The sequence below is a fragment of the Myodes glareolus genome, chromosome 1 (genome assembly GCF_982192425.1).
Source record: "Myodes glareolus chromosome 1, mMyoGla1.1, whole genome shotgun sequence".
NCBI classification, from domain to species: domain Eukaryota; kingdom Metazoa; phylum Chordata; class Mammalia; order Rodentia; family Cricetidae; genus Myodes; species Myodes glareolus.
The window spans coordinates 20,764,119-20,783,387 of record NC_142026.1 but is presented as its reverse complement, the minus strand read 5'-3'; the positions used below and the strand labels follow the sequence as shown (position 1 = coordinate 20,783,387).

Genomic DNA, 19,269 nt, shown 5'->3' with positions numbered 1-19,269 from the left:
GAGACAGGGTCTTATATAGCCCAGACTGGCCTCAGACTCCCTAGTAGCTGGGGCTGGCCTTAAAATTCCTGATCCTCCCACTTCTACTTTCAGAATTTATGTGTGTGTGTGTGTGTGTGTGTGTGTGTGTGTGTGTTCTATAAGCTATATTCTAGAAGCCTTTATAGCTACTTTTACTTTTACTCTGAGTTTTAAAATTGTATTAATTTATGATCTGCTTTGTTTAAAAATGAGAAATGTGTATTTTACTGTGAATTTGGGGGCAGTGGTTCATTTTTGTTTTGTTTTGATTTTTCTCGTATACTACAACTTTTGGGAAACTAAAGAAAGGGTGCTAAGTGCTACATCTTTAGAAGCCCATTTACAAGTTAAAAGTAACTAGACAGCTTTAATATAGACTACTTAAAGAATTATTTGGCAAACTAATATGTAAACATAATGGAAGGAACATGACAAAATGTCTTTAAATGTGTAACTATAAACAAAATTGGAAAAGTAGATTCCAGTATGATATAGATACTAACTATAATGATGATAATACTTTGCTTGGGCCAGTGGGTAAAGCCTACAGTCTGAGTTCAATTCTTAGGAACCACAAGGTGGAAGGAGAGAACTCTCTCCTGTAAGTTATTTTCTAGCTTGCATTGTTACACATGTATACACACACATACACTCTACAAAATAAATAAAAGTGTAAAATGAAGACAGTATAATACACTGTTTGTTAGTATTAGGATGCATGGCCCCCAGCTATGCCATAGTAAAACAGCACTGGATGTTACCATGGTATTTCACCTTTACCATGGAGTTAGGGGCTTTTTTTTTTAAAGATTTATTTATTATATATACAGTGTTTTGCCTGCATATATGCCCACATGTCAGAAGAAGGTACCAGATCTCATTACAGATGGTTGCGAGCCACCATGTGGTTGCTGGGAATTGAACTCAGGACCTCTGAAAGAGCAGCCTTAACCTCTGAGCCATCTCTCCAGCCCAGGCGCTTTTAACTTATTTACTTTTAGGTAGGTCTTCACTGTTGTAGCCCAGGATGGACTTAAACTCACGCTCCTCCTGCCTTAGTCTTTCAAGTAGCTGGGACTATAATGAGGGGTGCTGTTGAATTCAGAGGATTTTGTTTCTTTTTTGTAAAATGAGAACAAGTGTGTGTCCTGTTTACACCATAGCTTTATTAGGAAAAGAAGATGCAGGAACGAGTGAGCATATCAGGGATTGGCAAATTACTCCTCAGAGTGCACTTAGGTCTGCTGCCAGAAAGAAAAAAAAAAAAGAAACAACCCTGGGTAAGAAAGCTTTTGACCAGGATTTAGGACCTGAATTCCAGTCTTGAATCTGTGGTTTACCTGCAGCAGGATTCTCTTCTCCCATGTGGGCTGTAGGACAGACAGGGCCATCTGCAAGGTCCTTTCCAGTTCTCAGATCTGTGACTGAGTTCAGAGGCAGCCTCTGCTGTAGGCTCTGGTGCACCTGCTCCTTTTTTCCTTTTACCTGCTGTTAACTGGGGTGCTTACTCATCTGCTCAGATAGTTTAAGCCTTGATTTAAGAATCTAGACTGCATCTCATTAAAGATTCTTGGTTTTGTGGGTTCTTTAAAAATGCAGTCCTGGGGCAGGAGAGCTGGCTTGGCGGTTAAGGCACATGCTGTTCTTCTAGAGGACCTGGGTTCGTTTCCCAGCATCCACAGAGGCGACTCAGAATCCTCCATAACTCCTCTGACCTCTGAGGCACAAATGTGGTGTCCCTACATATGAGGTAAAACACCCCAAATGGGTTGTAATGCTGCTAGTATTCTGTTGTGTTAATAGCATCACAGAGTGTACCCGGGAGTGTACTAAGGGTAGAGGTGACACACTGTCACAGAGTGTACCCGGGAGTGTACTAAGGGTAGAGGTGACACACTGTCACAGAGTGTACCCGGGAGTGTACTAAGGGTAGAGGTGACACACTGTCACAGAGTGTACCCGGGAGTGTACTAAGGTAGAGGTGACACACTGTCAGTCTGCTCTGTTCCGTCTTTAAGCTGTATTTATTTATTGTAAACCAGAGGAAGTTTGCAAACATGAGGTGGTGAGCAGCTTGGCCAGAAGCTCAAAAGCAACATGCTGCAGCCACTTGTGCATGGCCTCTTCACCTTTGGCTTGCTCTCTAGCCTGTATTATTGCTTGCCTTGGGCAAGGTTCCTAATCTCCTAGTGCTTCTCTTCCCATCTGTAACTTATATCACACAGAGGATTTGGCCAGATCCACACTCTGAGACATCTCACTCTGGGGAGGGGGGTGTTGGGAGGAGCTGAGCAGAAAGTAGGATACAGCTCCCTTCCCCTCTGCTCATCAAATTAACTCTTAGGCAGTGACAGCCATGGAAGCAAAGACTGGATTTGGTGTTATAATTTGAAATATTTCATTGTAAGATGATTTTAGTGAATGAAAGGGGGCTATATTCTTCTGACATTGTCCACTGAGAAGTCCAGGCTGGTCTCAACCTGGCAGCTTGTGTTTTCCTGAGTGAAGGCAGGTGTGAACCACTATGCCTGATGAAAGATGGTTCTCTGTTGAGGACATATCTCTATGAGAAGATGAGGTCATCTGGATTTTGCTGTTTTCCTGTAAGAATAAGGTTCCAGGTCCCTGTCCTCGTTTGTGGTAGAGTATGTGCTACTAGGTCTTGATCCTGGCACCCTCCCCAAGCCATGAGTTGGTAAATTCCAATTCTCTCTGGTCCACTGCCTCCCTGTAAGAGTTAATGGTGTCTGCAGGTGTGTTGGGATTAGCACTGTAAAGTTGTGGAAGGGCTTTTCTTTCTTTTGATCTTCAGAGACGGATGAAAGATGGCCATTAAATTCAAAGGATTAGGTCCCCTCTCTTTATAGACTTTAGGTACCATAACTATTCACTTCAAATGCAAGGTGAAGAATTGTATACATCTGGGAGAAAATGGGTGTTTTATATTACCAGTCGGAAATTATTCAGTCTCCCCTTACAAATTAAATGGTCTTTGCAGAGGAATTTTCTCCTGAGTACACTGAGATCAGGGGGAAAAGGTGTTTTTGTGTTCATATCTTGGTTGTGATGCTTTGGCTCCTTAAGGTCCTAAAGCCTTTTCTTTTCCAGGTTAACACCTTTCCTGTGGTGGTGGACGTCTTCCCTCTACTGTCCTGTCCTCAAAAATTTGCTTATTCTAAAATCTCAGAACAATGGCCCCATAAGAATGAGATCGTGCATGTGTGCAGGGTATAATTGAGTAGAATTTATTTGTTTGTTTATTTACTTATCCTTTGAGAAGTGTATAGGGTTTGGATAGGCACCAACCCTAAAGTTGTTAGCACATTTTTTCTTTCCGCCATATTACATAATCAGTCATTTTGAACAGACTTAAGACTTACTGGTTCTACAGGTGCACACTTTCCATTTCATCCTTGAGCTTGGGAGTATGCATGGCGAAAGCTGCTGCTGCTGATTTCTGTCACTAGCAACCGCACACTGCTTTACCAGCGTTCTCTGCCCCTGGTAATTTTGTTGTTGATGATGTTCGTTTTTTATAGTTGGGTAATAAAGTACCTAATTACAATCACTTGTGAGTTTGAATCCCAAAATATACATTGGCAGTATGAAGAAAGGGAAGAGTAAAGTTAGATAATCAGCTGATATTTCAGAGCACGTGAAATAAAGTGTAAAGGAGTGACCTGGTTCTAGGCAGTGGTGGGAGTGTGAGACGAGGGCCTCATGCTTTCTTACACGCACGCACACACACACACAAACACACACACACACACTCACACACTGGTGCTCTCAGATGAAGGGTCCGCTCATTTATCACCTAAAGCTTCTACTTCCCGTGCTTCATGAAATTAAAGGAACGAGTGAGTGTATGGAGAGCCTCCGCTGGCTCTAGGCTATAATATAGCTCTGAAAAGATGGGAGCGAAATGAAACTGTGAAAAGTGTTTGCCAACGGGCAAGAGAAGGCACTCCCAAATGCTTTGATGGTCAGTTAGCCAGAAAACGTGCTAAAGATGGGGTGCTGTGCTAGATTATGGGCCCAGGGATGACCCCAAGGACACAAAGACTTTAATTAAGGGGCTTATTCACACCCCACTAAGTTTGGGAAATTAAGCTCTTCTTTGTGCCTAACTGGTGTTTCCTTTGTCTGGCCTTCCACATGTGTTACACGAGAGAGAGCAACATTTTCCCAAATGTGTTCTACCTTAGAAGCTGGTGTCTTTGCCAGATTTTATGCAAAGCCTTGAGTTTGTCGTGGCATGGAGTCATGCAGATGTGGGTGGGAGCTGGTGTGCTGGACCTTTCTTTCCATGCTCTCGCACAGTAGGGGAGAGCGGAGGAGCTCCAGAGCCTTGTTCACAAGGCAGTGGGCAGTGTGCTTTCTGCAGACACAGCATGTTGCCTTTTCTCCAGAAATACATTTTTGATTGTGATTTGATAAAGGCGTCTTTGGCTATAGTCCAGGTCTGACTTTCTGAAAGCCTTTGCTGTGGCCTTTGGATGTGATGTCGTGTGTTTTCAGACAGACTTTATGATGTATTGGTTGTAGCTGGAGCTTTTGGGTCATATCTGTCCACCTGGATACTGAGCTGAACCGCCTCCTGTGGTCAACAGTGGACATTGTGAACAAAATCCTGAAAAGAAACTGTCTGGCCATAAACAAAGAAACAAAAAACTCTCTCAGGGAGTTTGTGTGTCTGCAGAGACTTATGGACCGATTGGAATTTTCAGTAGTGTGAAGAGATTGGGATTTGTAGGTTCAGAGGCTAATTAATTACTTTATATTGGCCTGGCCTTAGCCTTCTGTTGGCCTTGCCCAACTCTGTATCTGAACTAACACCTCTTAAAAACCTCTTAGAGGCTGTTAACAGAACACCAGCTTCCACCAATCCAAAAGCTAAGAATGTCATCAGATAATATTTTAGGTCTATTGAAAAGCTCCCCCCATCTTGATGTGTATGCCTCTCGGGCACACCCACCAAATGCATTTTAATCTGCCTTGATTTGTGGCTGTCTTTATTCTGTAAAACTAGAAACCCATGAAACTGCTTCTATGTTAGAACATGGAATTTGGGGTAACCAAAATCTGTGTTCCTAGGCCATAGTTTATTCTGGAGCATTCTGAATATCTCATATTCCTTTTAAGATGAGAGCCATGGTCTTCTCCATGGCAACATCCTCACATCTAGAGGACTTGGACCCTTACTGTGGGCTCTGTGCCTCTGTGTTGTTAATGAGGCAGTTCTGCCCTTGGAGTTTAAAGTACTAAGGATGCTTCTGTTTGTCATTTTACTCCACCACCACCCCCTCCAACATTTCTAGTTCAGCGGCACCATCAGTCAGGTGAGGGTTTGTTTCTTAAGGCTCTCCCTACCCCTGATGTCAGAAGGCCCTTTTGCATGCTTTTCAGTTTGCATATTTGGAGAGCAGAACCTCAGCTTGATCTAACTGAACAGGGAATGTGAGACTCATCACCTGAACTTGTTAGAACTGGGAGAATGAAGAATGGCACTGCAGGACAAAGTTGCCACAAGTCCAGGTGTGCAGTTTGGTAGAACAGAGCTGATTGGAACAGGGATCCCACACGGCCTTGCTACACGTGAGTGAGGAGCCTGGTGGCCCAGGAGCCTTTGAACAGTACTTGTGACTTTGGGCCTATGTGAAAGTCTGAACTTTTGACATTTTAATCACTTTTTGTACTCTTACTTTGGAACATGTTACATAGCTTTGAATATGAATTTTCTTTGTTTTTCTCTGGAAAGAGAAAGTGACATTTACTGGTATAAATATTTTTGTTACTATACACCTAGCTGATTAATGAGCTAAAGCAACGTTTGGTCCAAATTTATAGGCGAAGTAAACCTGGCAACTGAAGAAGAATATAACTGAATTTTACTAAAAAAAAAAAAAATGCTGAATCAAAATGTTACATGAGGTAAAAGTTCTGATTTCTTATCTTAGGCTTTATTTTGCCAACATGTCAGAACTAGCACATCTGGCTTAGATTCTAAAATAGTTTGGTTTTATGCTTCAGTAAAAATGAATCCAATCAAATTGGAATTGAAAATAGATAAAAGGAAATCTTTGGTCCAACAAGGCTGTCAGGAAGGTCTTGGGCATTTCCTTTCCCGGTGGCCTTTCCAAACAGGCCAGAGTCCTTGTCGGGTAGTACATGTGTGTGCTTACAGCTCTGTCTGCGGGAGGGCGGGCTCTGGGGCCGCCGAGTGCACTCCATGCAGGGTCCTTTACATCTCGCCTTAAAGACAGCAGCCCTCCTTCCCCCTCCTCATTTTTCCTGTCGTTAGGGTGTAGTTGTCATTCTTGTTTTTTAAAACCTTTTAGTAATGGATACTATTGTCTTTTAAGTTATATTTTCATTTTGATAGGATGAAAGTGTGTCATCTTTATCAGATTTAATCATAATCACTATCCCTGCCAGACTCTCTGTTATTTTTCCAATTTGGTTTCCGAGTTGTTTTATGCCATTATTTTCCTCACCCCTTCCTGGGTGTGGATTGGTGCACAGAGCCGACTGCACACTTCCATGGACACCTTGCCTCTATTGTGAAGGAGTCTCTGAGCTTGAGGAGATGCGAAGAAAGACTGCTCAGCCATGTTGCCTTGGGCTTAAGAATGACAGAAATGTTTTCCCGTTCTTTCTGAGAATAGAACCCAGTATCTCTCCACACTGATTGGGCAGTCTGTGTAAGTCTGTCTCTGTGGTATCAGCTCAACAGTAACAGATTCCCTATCCATCCATCCAACTCTGTTCTTAATTAGCTGACCTTGGAGCTATCAGAGACGCAGCAGTGTGCTCCCCCATAAATAATGCACTTGCTCTGAGTGGCAGGCTACAGGCTTGTGGCCCAGCTCTGCGGGGTATTTATAGTTCATACCAGTAAACATTTTGCTTGAATCCTTCAGGAGCCTTGGGCCTGATCGCTTTTCAAGTGGGTGTTGAGAGAAATGAATCAGCATTGTTTTTAAACTCCAGCAGAGTCCAGCATGTCGATAAGCCTTCCGTGGCTCAGGAGTGGGCCTCGGGCCTGCATGGTTCCTTTTCAGCTGGTTAAGCCTCAAGAATGGTCACTGGGTGGGAAGCTGAAGCTGAGCTCTGGCGGCAGATAAGAAAGCACTCTGGCTGCCTTGGAGTGAAACAGGAATCAGCCAGGACTGGTGTGGGGCTGGCATGGGTGGGCCTTCACTGGGGCTTTACAGACGTACTCCCAATATGCTTGGGGGCTCTTTTCAGGCAGGTACACAGGTGGTGTTCTGGCAACGTGACCTGTAATCACATGTGCAGGTTCTTTGTGGGTTTCCCGTGTGATGAGCTGAAGTGTCACGTGGTAAGGGGTGAATGGAGCTGCAGTGGGCTTCTTACCCAGCAGATGCTGCTGTGGGAAGGCCTGCTTCCCAGCATACTCCACCCTTGCAGGCTCAGTGTTTTCCTTTTTTCTTTGTGTCCTTTCTGGGACTCTGGTGACACTCCTGCAGTCTCCTCCCAGCTCAGCCCCCAGGATCAGAAGTATAGGGCTCTCATATTTGTTTCTGATTTTTTTTTTTCTTGCAGGAGTTTCTTGGTATAACACCGAAAGTGCTTCTTAATACTAGAAAGTGTGAGGATGCACTGCATAGCCAGTGTCTTAAAGAAGAATGGTTATTTTTAAAGGAGGCCCATAGGCTTTTAGTGTTAAATGGCTATTGACTTTTTTCCCCCAGAAGAAACATTGATTTTTCTCTCCCTCTCTGTTTCAGGTTCTGCATTCTTCCCTGGGCGGTGTGCTGAAATCTTTGCCCGGGGTCAAAGCATCGGGAAGCTAGGCGTCCTTCATCCTGATGTTATCACCAAATTTGAGCTGACCATGCCCTGTTCCTCTCTAGAAATCAATATTGAGCCCTTTTTGTGAAGTTGGTCTCGGTTGTATCGTTCTGTCTCTAAGTGTCCCTTTCCCTCCTGTGGTGTCCTTCAGCCCCTCTTATGGGGAATATCCATTTGTGCTTTAATGTTTAATAAAGCGAAATGTGCTGCCTGGCTTCTTGGGTAGCGCATTAGGCAGCTTGTGGGACAGCCAGTGTGGATCTGCATGCACTGCTGAGTTCTGGACGCAGAACTGCTGCTCAGACGTCAGAGTGTCGCTGTGGCTCGTGACTCCGGTATAGCAGGATTCCAGGTTTTCCTTATTAATGAAGCAAGTGATTGGTAAGAACACTCATTGTACATGATTAAGTCTTTTCTACTCTTGACATGTATAAGTCAATAAAATCAGTACTTTAAGAAAATCTTTAAGAATCAGTTTTGGTCACACAGTGATAGCCTTCCAAGTCATCTCTTTTTAAAGTTTATTTATGCTTATGTGTGAATATATGTGTGTATGATTGTAGTGTAGTTTGTGTCTATCCTAGTTGGGGTTACGATTTCTGTGTTAAAACATCATGACCAAAAGGAACCTGGGGAGGAAAGAGTTTATTTGGTTTATACTTCCACATCAGAGTTAATTATTGAAGGAAGCCAGGGTAAGAATTCAAACAGGACAGGAACCTGGAGCAGGAGATGATGTAGAGGTCATGGGGAGGGTGTGCTGCTTGCTTGCCCCACGTGGCTTTCTCAGCCTGCTTTCCTACAGAACCCAGAGCCACCAGCCCCACAATGAACCGAGCACCCCCCACACTAGTCACTAATTAAGAAAATACCCAACAATCTTGCCTACAGCCTGATCTTAGGGAGACATTTTCTCAGTTGAGGCTTCTTCCTCTCTGATTACTCTAAGCTTATGTCAAGTTGACAGTAAAAACCAGTTGGCACTCATGTGTGTACATGTGTGTGTGTGTGCAGTTTCTAATAACTTAGTAAGATAAGGTTATTAGTGTGTTATGGAATATTCCTTTACACCGTGTGAAAATGTTTCACTGTGATTAGCTAGGTAGGAAGAGGTTAGGCAGCCAGGCAGGAATAGGCTAGGTGGGACTTCCGGGGACAGAGAGGTCCCCAGAAGATGAAAGACAGACACCAGGCTGACACAGATGGGGCAAGACATGCAGGAGGAGAAGTAAAAGCTATGAGCCATATGGCAGCACATAGATGGATAGAAATGGGTTAATTTTAGTTCTAAGAGCTAGTTAGAAACAAGCCTGAGCTATAGGCTGAGCTTTCATAGTTAAAAGTCTGTGTCTTTTTGTGAGCAGCCCAAAGGAAATCTGGCTATACTAGTCCTCATTGGAATACAAATAAAGACCACATTTATACTGTTCATAGTCATTAAAATGGCTAATGTTGGAGCTGAGGTCTTAAGAGCCCTGACTGCTCTTGCAAGTCCTGAATTTATTTCCCATCACCTACATGACAGCTCACAACCATCTATAATTCTAAATTGATGCTCTCTTTTGGCCTCCAAGGGCACCAGACACATAATGGTATGCAGACATAATTTGGGTAAAACACCAATACATATTTTTAAAAAAATTTAAGGGTTTATGCTTAAATGATGGATCAAATGTTTGTGGTACAGGTGGGACTGTTGGGTGCGGCTGGTGAGACGTAAAATGATATAGCCAGGAAAGTAGTTGAAACCTGAAACACCATCTAGCTATTTCACCCACATGATCATACAGCAGTTTTTATGCAGATATTCAGTGTTATTTATAGCAGCCACAGACCACAAAGCCCATTTTATGAAGGGCATGCAGTTCTTAAGAGGAATGAACTCCTGATAGCACAAATGGGCCCAAGTTTGCTAAGAGAAAGAAGCCATACATAAAAGATTGCGCGTGGTCCTACTTATGTAGAGATCAGACAGAAGTGGGAGGGGTTAACCAGAGATCTCAATGAAAACTCTGGTGCTTCAGTCACTAGGAGACACAGACCTAGTATTTGTATAGGGCGTAAATGGATGTCTTTATCTTACCGCTTTTTATCAGTGTCGAGTTGAGATAGGTAAGATGGTGTGGGTTTGGGGGGGCTCTGCAAAATATTCTCCCCCTCGAAGCCACCCATATGGTTTCCAGGTGACGGCTGCTGCAGATCACAGGCCCTAGCGACCCCCCTCCTCTTGATTCATGGCTTCCTGGGCACATTATGAAGGAAGTCCTTGTGAGTACAGGTGTTAAAGCCGCATCAGGTTGCCACCCTGCCCCGCCCTCGGTGAGGAGAGGACCGAGTTGGGCTTGTTAGAAGTGTTGGCTTTCTCCGAATACCTTCACTGAGAAGAATCTGGCTTGGCTCCAACCAAGGGAACCCTGGTGTCACAGCAGAAGAGAGAAGCAGCAAGGTTGGCAGATGTGGTGAGCGTGTAAAAAAAGTGTCACAGCCGGAACTCCTGGCGCCACCGTTGCCTTTCTTGTTTGTTTTTGCATGCCACATAGACAGGCGTGGAGAAGGAAGAGGAATTGTTGGCTTCATCTAGCCCCCTTGTCTCATGTGGCTATGGCTTTTAAGAATTTCACATTCTATTCATGGCCCACATTCAGCTCTCGTTCTTAGTATGCATGTAAGTGTGTGAGTCTGTGCTACAGGTGCGCCCCACTCGGAGAAAACAACGGATGTATAGTAAGTCCAAACTAATTTATTAAAGTCTTATGTTCGTGAGGAATGAAGACTTGCCATATGACTTTGAAACAGCAAAGCCTTCGGCAGTCTAAGTTTTATACACACAGGGCTGGGCAGATGGCTCCCTGGGTTAGTGGTTGCTATGAAAGCTAAAGAACCTGAATTTGAATCCCCAGAGCCCATGTAAAAGGCATCCTGTTGTGAATCTATGACCCCAATAGTGGGGACAGAGACAGGAAGATCCTAGGGACAAAATAATGAGCCTTGGGTTCAGTGGGAGACTGTCATGCCTACAGTGGGAAGCAATAGCGGAAGACGTGTCAGACGTCCATGCCAGCAGCATCCATACGCATACAAGCAAAACACACACAAATGGCTTTGAGCAGAACAGCGTCTAAAACGAAATGTGCTTGGCTTGGTCCATGTAACCTGTGCTGGAGAAATGGACACAGTCGTCAGAGAGAGGGAGGACAGTTCCCGGGAGATCACAGCAACACAGTGTCCAGTTTGAGGACCCGAGGAGACGAAGGGATGTGGCGTGCACAAAGGACACGCAGCTGCTTTGTTTTTAACACATGAGGGGACCTGGGAACAAGTGGTTCAGAGGTGCAGGAGGAAGGTACTATGGCAGACTGAACTCTCTCACCGAGGATGATAGAAGGGGCCTGTAAAGTCACCACATCCGTCACTTGGTTCTTGCAGTGATGTGGTCTGGGTTTTCTCTGTAAGAGCAGGGGGACGTGCCTCCATCCCGCTGGTTCCTAGACACAGCATCTTCTTGTACCTTGTCACCCCACTGCTAAGGCAGCCTGGTTTCTTTAAGCCTGGCTCCTGAATAGTCTCTAGAAAGCCTTTCTGGTCTGACTCTGGTCTGCACACCCAAATAAAATCCTTTTCTTGTCCTGCCCCACCCCCATGACCTGGTCTTTTTCACACAACTTTGACACTTCAGATTGACTGCAAATTCCCTGAGCCCGTGTCTCCTCTGACCTGGGGGAACTCCACAGCACAGATTGGAACTTTACATCCCTTGGGTGCCCAGCATGGATGAGCGACAAGGATATCCTGGTCACATCACATGTGCCCTTCAGTGTAACTTAGTTTAGCGCTTTAAAGAGAAAACTGAGGGGCTTAAAGACACACAAAGCATGGCAGTGATGCAGATTTGATTCAGGGGCAAGCGTTCAGGTGGCTCAGCCACTAGGGCAGTCGTCGTCCACGAAAACATTTCAGTTCCCTTCAATTCATACAGTGAGTGGCATCTCCGCACAGGAAAAGGATTCTCTCATCAAGGAGTTAGAAGCATACCACCGTGACACACTTCTTCGCTGCCAGAAAGATCTGTAGCCATTGTGAAGCCGCCCAGTGTTTGCACGGAGATGGATTCTGGCAGCTGAAAGTTCTGCAGCTTGTCACTCGTTTCTCTCCACTCTCCCTCACTTCGGGGCCAACAAACCCAAGGAAGACACCCAGGTTAAGAAAAAGCTACCCGGGTAGAGTGGATCACACTGTAATTGCAGCACCTGGGAGGCTGAGGGAGGAGGAGTGACACTTGTTATGTTAAAGACCAGCTGGGAGCTGGTCTAACCTGGGCTCTAGGCTATCCTGGGTTATAGAATGAGGCCTTGACTCAAAAAAAGAAAAGAAAAACCAACAGAAACACAACATTAGATTTTAAAGCATTTAACAATCACAGTCAAACAAAAAAAAAGAATTTATTTTAAAAATAAATTTACATACAGTGCATAATCGAGACAGCTGAGGGGTTCCAAAATAGAAACCTGAAACATATGGTCTGAACCACATGTTGTGAGAGTCCTGGGAAGATGAGTTGTGTATTTGGGCGAGAAAATCCCATTGCCAGGCACAGCGTGGAATAGTTTTGGTGACTTCCATCAAAGGGTATTGGTTGAAGGGTCTTGCCTACGTCTTTTTCCAGCATATTCAACTATGGTACAGGTCTGAGCAAATACGACACAAAGTCACAGCTGATTAGAAAGCAGATTCTAGGTGAGTGCCTTGGCCTGGAGTAGAAGCAAGAGGGAGAAGGGTGTGTTATTCTTCCCAGTTCATGGAGGGGCCAATATTCCTGAAAGCTTTGGCGTCAAGGTTGGCCTGCGTAGACACATTCTGGACACACTCTGGTGAGCATGACAAAGGAGCCTTTGGACTTAGACGATCTTAACCAGCAGGGGGCACTCTTTCCCCAAAGAGAAAATCCAAGTGTTTTGATAGGCATCCCAGAGAGAATTTACTAGGCTGAGGTGCTCTGTGAGTCATGAATTGAGAGGGATCAACAAAGGCATAAACAAAAACGTGATCAAGCACTAACTTTTAAAACCGATACTGTAGGGATCCAAAACCAAACTTGCCATCTCCGGTAACTAATTTCTCCCTCTCTTTGCAGTTAGCAAGCACATCAAAGAGTGACCTGTCCTGACAAATTCTTAGGCCACTGTTTAATGTTGCGTGGCTAATATAGTTCTCCTTCATCTAGACTATGTAAACACGGCCCTAAATGCGTCCATGCAGTTGTCAGCATCCCTGTTGTTGGGACCTAAACTTCTCAAACTTCGCCCCCACTGCTGGGACAATAGACACGGCCCTTCTTTGCAAAGATGCACACAGAGGAAGCTGAGCCCTTTGTCACCAGGCTCCAGACGAACTAACTAAAATTGTCTTGGGTAAATATTAGCCAGTATTACAAGCTCTAGTTTGGTAGCTGGGGTGGGGAGGGGGAGGGAAGTGCTTCATCAACAGCTGTGCCCTGGAGCGGCCGAGGACCTGTAAGCCAGGGGTTGCAGCACCCCAGCCACGGAGCTGACATTCCGTCAGAGCTAAATCAGGCAAAGGATGCGCCATTTTGATCCCTGTTCTTCACTATGACAAGTGAGAGAAGAATTAAGTTAAAAATGGGCATTTTGTTAAGAATTATTCTTTTCGTTTTTGTGTTTGTGTCTTCAAGACAGGGTCTCACTGTATAGTCCAGGCTGTCCTGGAACTCCATCTGTGTACCAGGCTGACCCCAAGCTCAGAGATCTGCCTGTCTCTGCCTCCTGAGTGCTGGAATTAAGGGCATGTGCCACCACACCCAGCCCAGGAAATAATCTTGAGAAATTAAAACACTGTGTTGACTACCAAAGAACAGCATTCCAACGTAGGCCTTGGGGCATACTTAACATCAGAGAAAATGTTGGTCTTGGTTTTCACACCGAATGCAGAAGTCGAACCTCGGTAACTTTTTAAAAGGGGTTAATTTTGTTCAATATGTGTGGCTGGTGATGAACTGTCAGGATCATGGAACTCTGGCTTCGGTGATACTGTCCCGCAAAAGACCCATAGCTATGCATTTCCACTAACTTTTCAGGATGGGTTGATACCTGATCTTTATTCTGAATAGGAGTCAGGGAAGGAGCCCTTTGCTGCTATCATCATAAATTAAACCACCCTAGATCTAAGAAGGACCACGCGAGGTTTAATGCGTATTATAGTTAGTTGGCTTATTTCCCCAAAATAGGCTAAAGTTGTTCTTGCATTAATGGCCCTCAGAATGGCCAAGAAATAAGAGATGGGAAGGCTGAGAGGGGGTCCCTGATTCTGCCTCGCAGATGAACAATTAAAAAAGAAAACTACAGAAGTAGCTAAGTAATGATGAGGTAACATCAGGAGGATGAGGCAATGTCAGGACTGCCTCGCTTCTCTTGGTCAGGCTTCCAGAGGACGAAGCTCATCCATTCCTGTGCTGATCCAGTGCATTCTAAGTTCATCTGTAAGCTTAAACAACCGAAGATGCCGAAAACCAAGCGAGAAAGCGTAGGGGTCTCGGCGTGTTCTTGTGTCTACCTGCGAGGAGGTAGCAGCCTGTCACGTGTGGCTTAGATGAGCATACACACTGCAACCTGGGATGCTGCAGACTCTGTGCCAGGAAGATCAGCTTCTTGCTTCACTAACAGTGCCTGGAGGAGACGGGCTGGTTGAGAAAGCAAGCTCTTCCCGGTGGCTTCATAGCTCTGCTGCCCTCTGAGCCCCTTCACGGGAGGCTTTAGTCCAGAACGGTCTCGCTGCCCACTCAGGCACAGTCCAATCACAGCACAAGATGTCACTCTGTCCAAGGGGTGTGGTTTTCCATGGTCTCACCCTTTCTCCCAGCCCTAGTTCCAGTTTGGGGAGCGAGAGGAAGCATTAGGCAAGGCTGTGACTGAGAGGAAGTGTTCTTGCCTCCGTATTACCTCAAGTCTGTTGGTTCTCTAGAGCCCAGCAGGGCTTGTAGCCATTCCAAGCCAGGCCGCCATTCCAGTCCACCCCAGACCTGGTCCTAAGTCCATGTAACAGAAAGGGAATGGGGTGGCCTGCCTGACTTCAGGGGTGGTTTCAGGCTGGAGTCAACGAAACACAGTCTTTATAGACCAATCTCACTGCTGGTGCCACGGTAGTAGGATCTATGTTACATCAGCAAAACAAAAATATGATTTGAGGTTTCCTTAAACAGGAGGGGTGGAGATTACCCCAACAGACAGCTTTCTCATATCTCACATTAGTGGGTGGGCTCGTTCCCATCTGTTTGGGGCTCAGAGCAATCCCAAAAACCTATGCAACATGGGAACAAAAGTCGTGGCACAGATGCCAACCGACGTGTAGGTGACGAACTTGTAAGGGACCTCAATCTCCAGTCTTCGCCTGGCCTCCTTGTTCCTTGTCACCACCTTGAACCACGAGAACAATACTTGCAGCGAGAGGTTCTGTACCAGCTGACGAACCAAGACGATCAACACAATTCCCACCGTAAATTTTGTCAGCCCTAAAACCAGCATGTCAGTGGTCAGGGGCGGGATGTTCCGGATCACAGGAAGGGACGGGCTGGGCTGGGACACCAGCTGGAAGAAGTGGTTGATCCAGAACCCCAGGGTGACTCCAGCCCCGGCAGCCACGATGGTGGTCGTGTCCGCCCTGGTTGGGCTGTAGAAGTCTGACACCGGGTAGTTGTAGCACAAGAAGAACGGTACGACTATGACACACACAGGGAAGAGGGGGCTGGCCGAGTCCAGGGAGTCGATGAGGGTCCAGGCCGGGTAGGTGAGGGCAATGAGGAAGGCAGTGATCAGCACGCCGCCCAACACATCCTGCCGGGAGAGAAAAGAATGGTGGTTGCTTGACACTTGAGCGACAATCTGTGCTATTCAAAGAAAATATGAATCAAAGGATTTGAAGTGAAAATAGGAGATAATGTGCAGTCACCACGTTACACATGGTGCATGTTTTCTTGCAGGACTGTTTCTGTATTTTAGAATAAATTCTGATTTTTTTCTGAGTGGTGATAGTCCTGTGGTCATTTACTCTTACTCTGTTATATGTACCTCCAGTCTCAAGAATTCTCCTAGTCTTCACAGATGTGGCACTGTCCATTCTTGGCACAGTCTGAGGACGCTAAACTCTAGTAGTGCATTTTAAAAAAACGAATATTAAACATTACCAACTGGGTGGCCCTTCAGCTCCTTAAGCCCTTGTCTAGAATAAAAACCACAGGAGAAATGTATACCCCAATAAGTACTGGGCAGTTATAGCAAAGGAAATATACTATTAAATATTTCCAATATTTAAAATTCTCCAACATTAACTCAGAAGATAGATGAATCAGCACACAGGGGAGAAATGAAGCCTGTGTTTCTGTAACAGCTGGTATTTGAACGTTTATAGAGATTGTATTAATCCCCAAACTGGAGACAACCCCAGATTCTTGACTGGATGAATGGGTAAATAACCTGGGGTATATTTATGTCTTAGAATACTTTTCAGCGATCAAAAAGCAATGAGCTGCTGGTGCATGGCACAGCTTGGGTAAAATCTCCAGGAAACACTGCTGAATGGAGCAAGCCAAGGGTCACACACAACCTGGTTCTATTTATATGACATTTTCCAAAAGACAAAACCACAGTGACAGAGAACAGTGTCAGTTATTGCCTCGGGGACTTGGGTTATCTTGTGTGACCATAAAGGATGCCAAAAGGCAGTCTGGGGATAATGAAGCTATTCCATGCTGAGATGGTGATTATAAAAATGTATCTGTGCTACAATTCATAAAACGTCGAACCGTTATTACATTATTTTATAAGTGTACGTGCACATGTGTGCGTGCTACGACAGGCCTGTGGAAGTTAAAGGGAGCTGGGTCCTTCCCTTCTACCATGTGGGTCCCAAGGATTTCTCAGGTCCTACAGGTGGTGATGACTGCCCTCCTCCCTGAACTGAAGCCAAAGAGCCATACTTCATATACTTTCTTTATGTTGTTTTTGCTGCGATTTGATATTTTCCTCTGGGCTCATTACAAATGTGTGGCCAGAGAGTCGAGGCTGAGTCACACATTGTATTTGGATTCTTCCTCGAAGCTCTTGGACTAGTAGCACATTCACTTACAAACGCAGGAGGCAGTAGCATTTTCAGACCAGGATGTCGGAGATATTGGCTACCCGAAATAGAATTTACCCTATTTCTTTCTGTCTTCTTTTGCAATGACAGTCACCAAAGTCTCTGACATCTGGTTGGAATAGTCTTTAAAAACTAATTGTGTTCATCTTCAGCCCAAACTAAATTATTTTGGTCCACATCCCCAGCATTTGAGGCAAAAATAATTTTAGCCAACATGATTGAAGATGAAGTTTTTTTTTCCTCCCTTCTAGGCTCACATTTGGATTTTCATCAATGAAAGTGGATACTATAATATATTTACGTATTTGTAAGAAAAATACTTGAGCCATAACTAGTGAGATTTCCAAGTTGGGGGCTGTAGATTTTTTATAACAAAATTATTTTTAAAATAGTTCTAAATAGAGGGACTGCAAATGCGTTAAATTTTCTTTTATGATTTACTTTTATTTTATGTGCATTGGTGCTTTGACTTCATGTATGTCTGTGTGAGGGTGTCAGATCCCCTGCAACTGGAGTTACAGACAGGTTTGAGCTGCCACCTGGGATCTAAGAATTAAACCCCGGTCCTCTAGACGGGCAGCCAGTGCTCTTAACCACTGAGTCATCTCTACAGCCCCTAAATTTTATTTTTAAATAATCTATTTCTTCTTATTTCCTTCCTTCCTTCGGCAGGATCTTCTCATTCTGTAGCTCAGGCTGGCCCTAGCACTGGTCCAAAAACAAAAAAAAAAACCCAAATCAACAACAAAAACCAAACCCAAGCATAAAAATTCAAAAATGTTTCCAGTGATGAAGATAATTTAGCTACAAGCCATCCTACATGATATGAACAGGTAAACCTATGATTCTACTCAAGGAATTTGAAGAAAATGAAGAGAGTAAACTTGTTCATGAAAGTTCACATCACAGAGGGTGCTGTGAAACAGCCCAGTTGGGAGAGTGCTGGCCTAACACACAGAAAGCTCCAGCATTGCACAGAATCACCCTAGGACACAGTGACATACATCTGTCATCCCAGAAAACAGGGCCCTCAAGGCAGGAGGACCAAAAGTTCAAGGTCATTATCAGTCCAATGACAGCTTAGACTACATGAAACGAGGTCTCAGGAAGGAATGAAGGAGGGAAGGGTTAGCTTACTCTTAAAGATGGGTCTTGTTGGGGTATTTCAGTTCATGCATCTAAGACCAAAGGTAACATGATCCACTGGGGAAAAATCAGAAAACACAAGCAAGCAAAATTCATGTAAAGAAAAGGGCAAACATCACAGACTCTGAAAAGGCACAGATTGAGCATGATCTGCGGCTCACACATAGACTGCGATGAGCAAATGCACTGATCCTTATTTAATAATAGAGGGAGAACATTTCCCATTTGAAATGACACATTTCTGAAAAATCTCATTTCCCTCCCTGTGGCTTCAACTTTAACAGTTAGTAAGATGTTAGTAAGAAGGGAATACGGTTTAAGCTTAAGTCTATGCATACATATATACACACATATATGTATGTATACACACACATGCATGCACACAAACACTTGTAGCCATGGATGAAACATCATTAGGAAATAAAACAACAACAGGTGGATTTCCTGTGTGGGAATACTATAGATGACTTCCTGATATGGGATTCCCCTCTGTATGCCGTGATTACCATTGGTAAATAAAGAAACTGTCTTGGGCCTGTGCAGGGAATAGATGTAGGTGGGGGAGAAGGAAAGCTAAACTGAATGCTGGGAGAAAGGAGGAGGAGTTAGAGAGAAGCTATGTAGCTTCGCCGGAGACAGACACCAGAATGTTAGCCGGTAAGCCATTGCCACGTGGCAATACACAGGTTAATAGAAATAGGTTAAATTCAGATGTAAGAGTTAGCCAATAAGAAGCTAGAGCTAATGGGCCAAGCAGTGATTTAAATAATACGGTTTCTGTGTGATTATTTCACAGCTGGGCGGCCAGGAAACAAACCAACGGCCTCCTTTCAACACCTCTCTTCCCTTTACTGACCCACTGCCATATTTTCCTGGATTTTCTACCATTAACACCTTTTTCTTTTTTTCTATCACAGTAGTATCTGTTTAGAGAAAATGTTTCCTGAAGATTGCTATGTAGTCAAAGGTGACTTTGAACTCTCAATCCTCCTGCCTCCACCTCCAGGGTGCTGACTTGACAGTATGCATCACTATGCTCAGCTCAGTATTTTTATGTTAATAAAAACGCCCTCAGATTCATCACAATTGCCAAGCTATGGAATCAGCCTAAGCATCTGTCAACAGACGAACGGATAAAGG

General features: G+C 44.5%; 2 protein-coding genes across 2 annotated transcripts in view; one reads left to right on the top strand and one right to left on the bottom strand.

Annotated features, from left to right (window-relative positions):
- The window catches only part of Farsb (phenylalanyl-tRNA synthetase subunit beta), a 64,820-nt gene extending 56,523 nt beyond the window's left edge, over positions 1-8,297 (top strand). The window contains exon 17 of the mRNA XM_087904708.1: positions 7,773-8,297. Within this exon, the coding sequence (XP_087760834.1) occupies positions 7,773-7,924 (152 nt within the window). The 3' untranslated portion in view covers positions 7,925-8,297. The remainder of the gene's footprint in view (positions 1-7,772) is intronic.
- A 3,930-nt stretch (positions 8,298-12,227) lies between these two features.
- Sgpp2 (sphingosine-1-phosphate phosphatase 2) overlaps positions 12,228-19,269 on the bottom strand; it is a 110,086-nt gene continuing 103,044 nt past the window's right edge. The window contains exon 5 of the mRNA XM_048459253.3: positions 12,228-15,680. Within this exon, the coding sequence (XP_048315210.2) occupies positions 15,129-15,680 (552 nt within the window). The 3' untranslated portion in view covers positions 12,228-15,128. The remainder of the gene's footprint in view (positions 15,681-19,269) is intronic.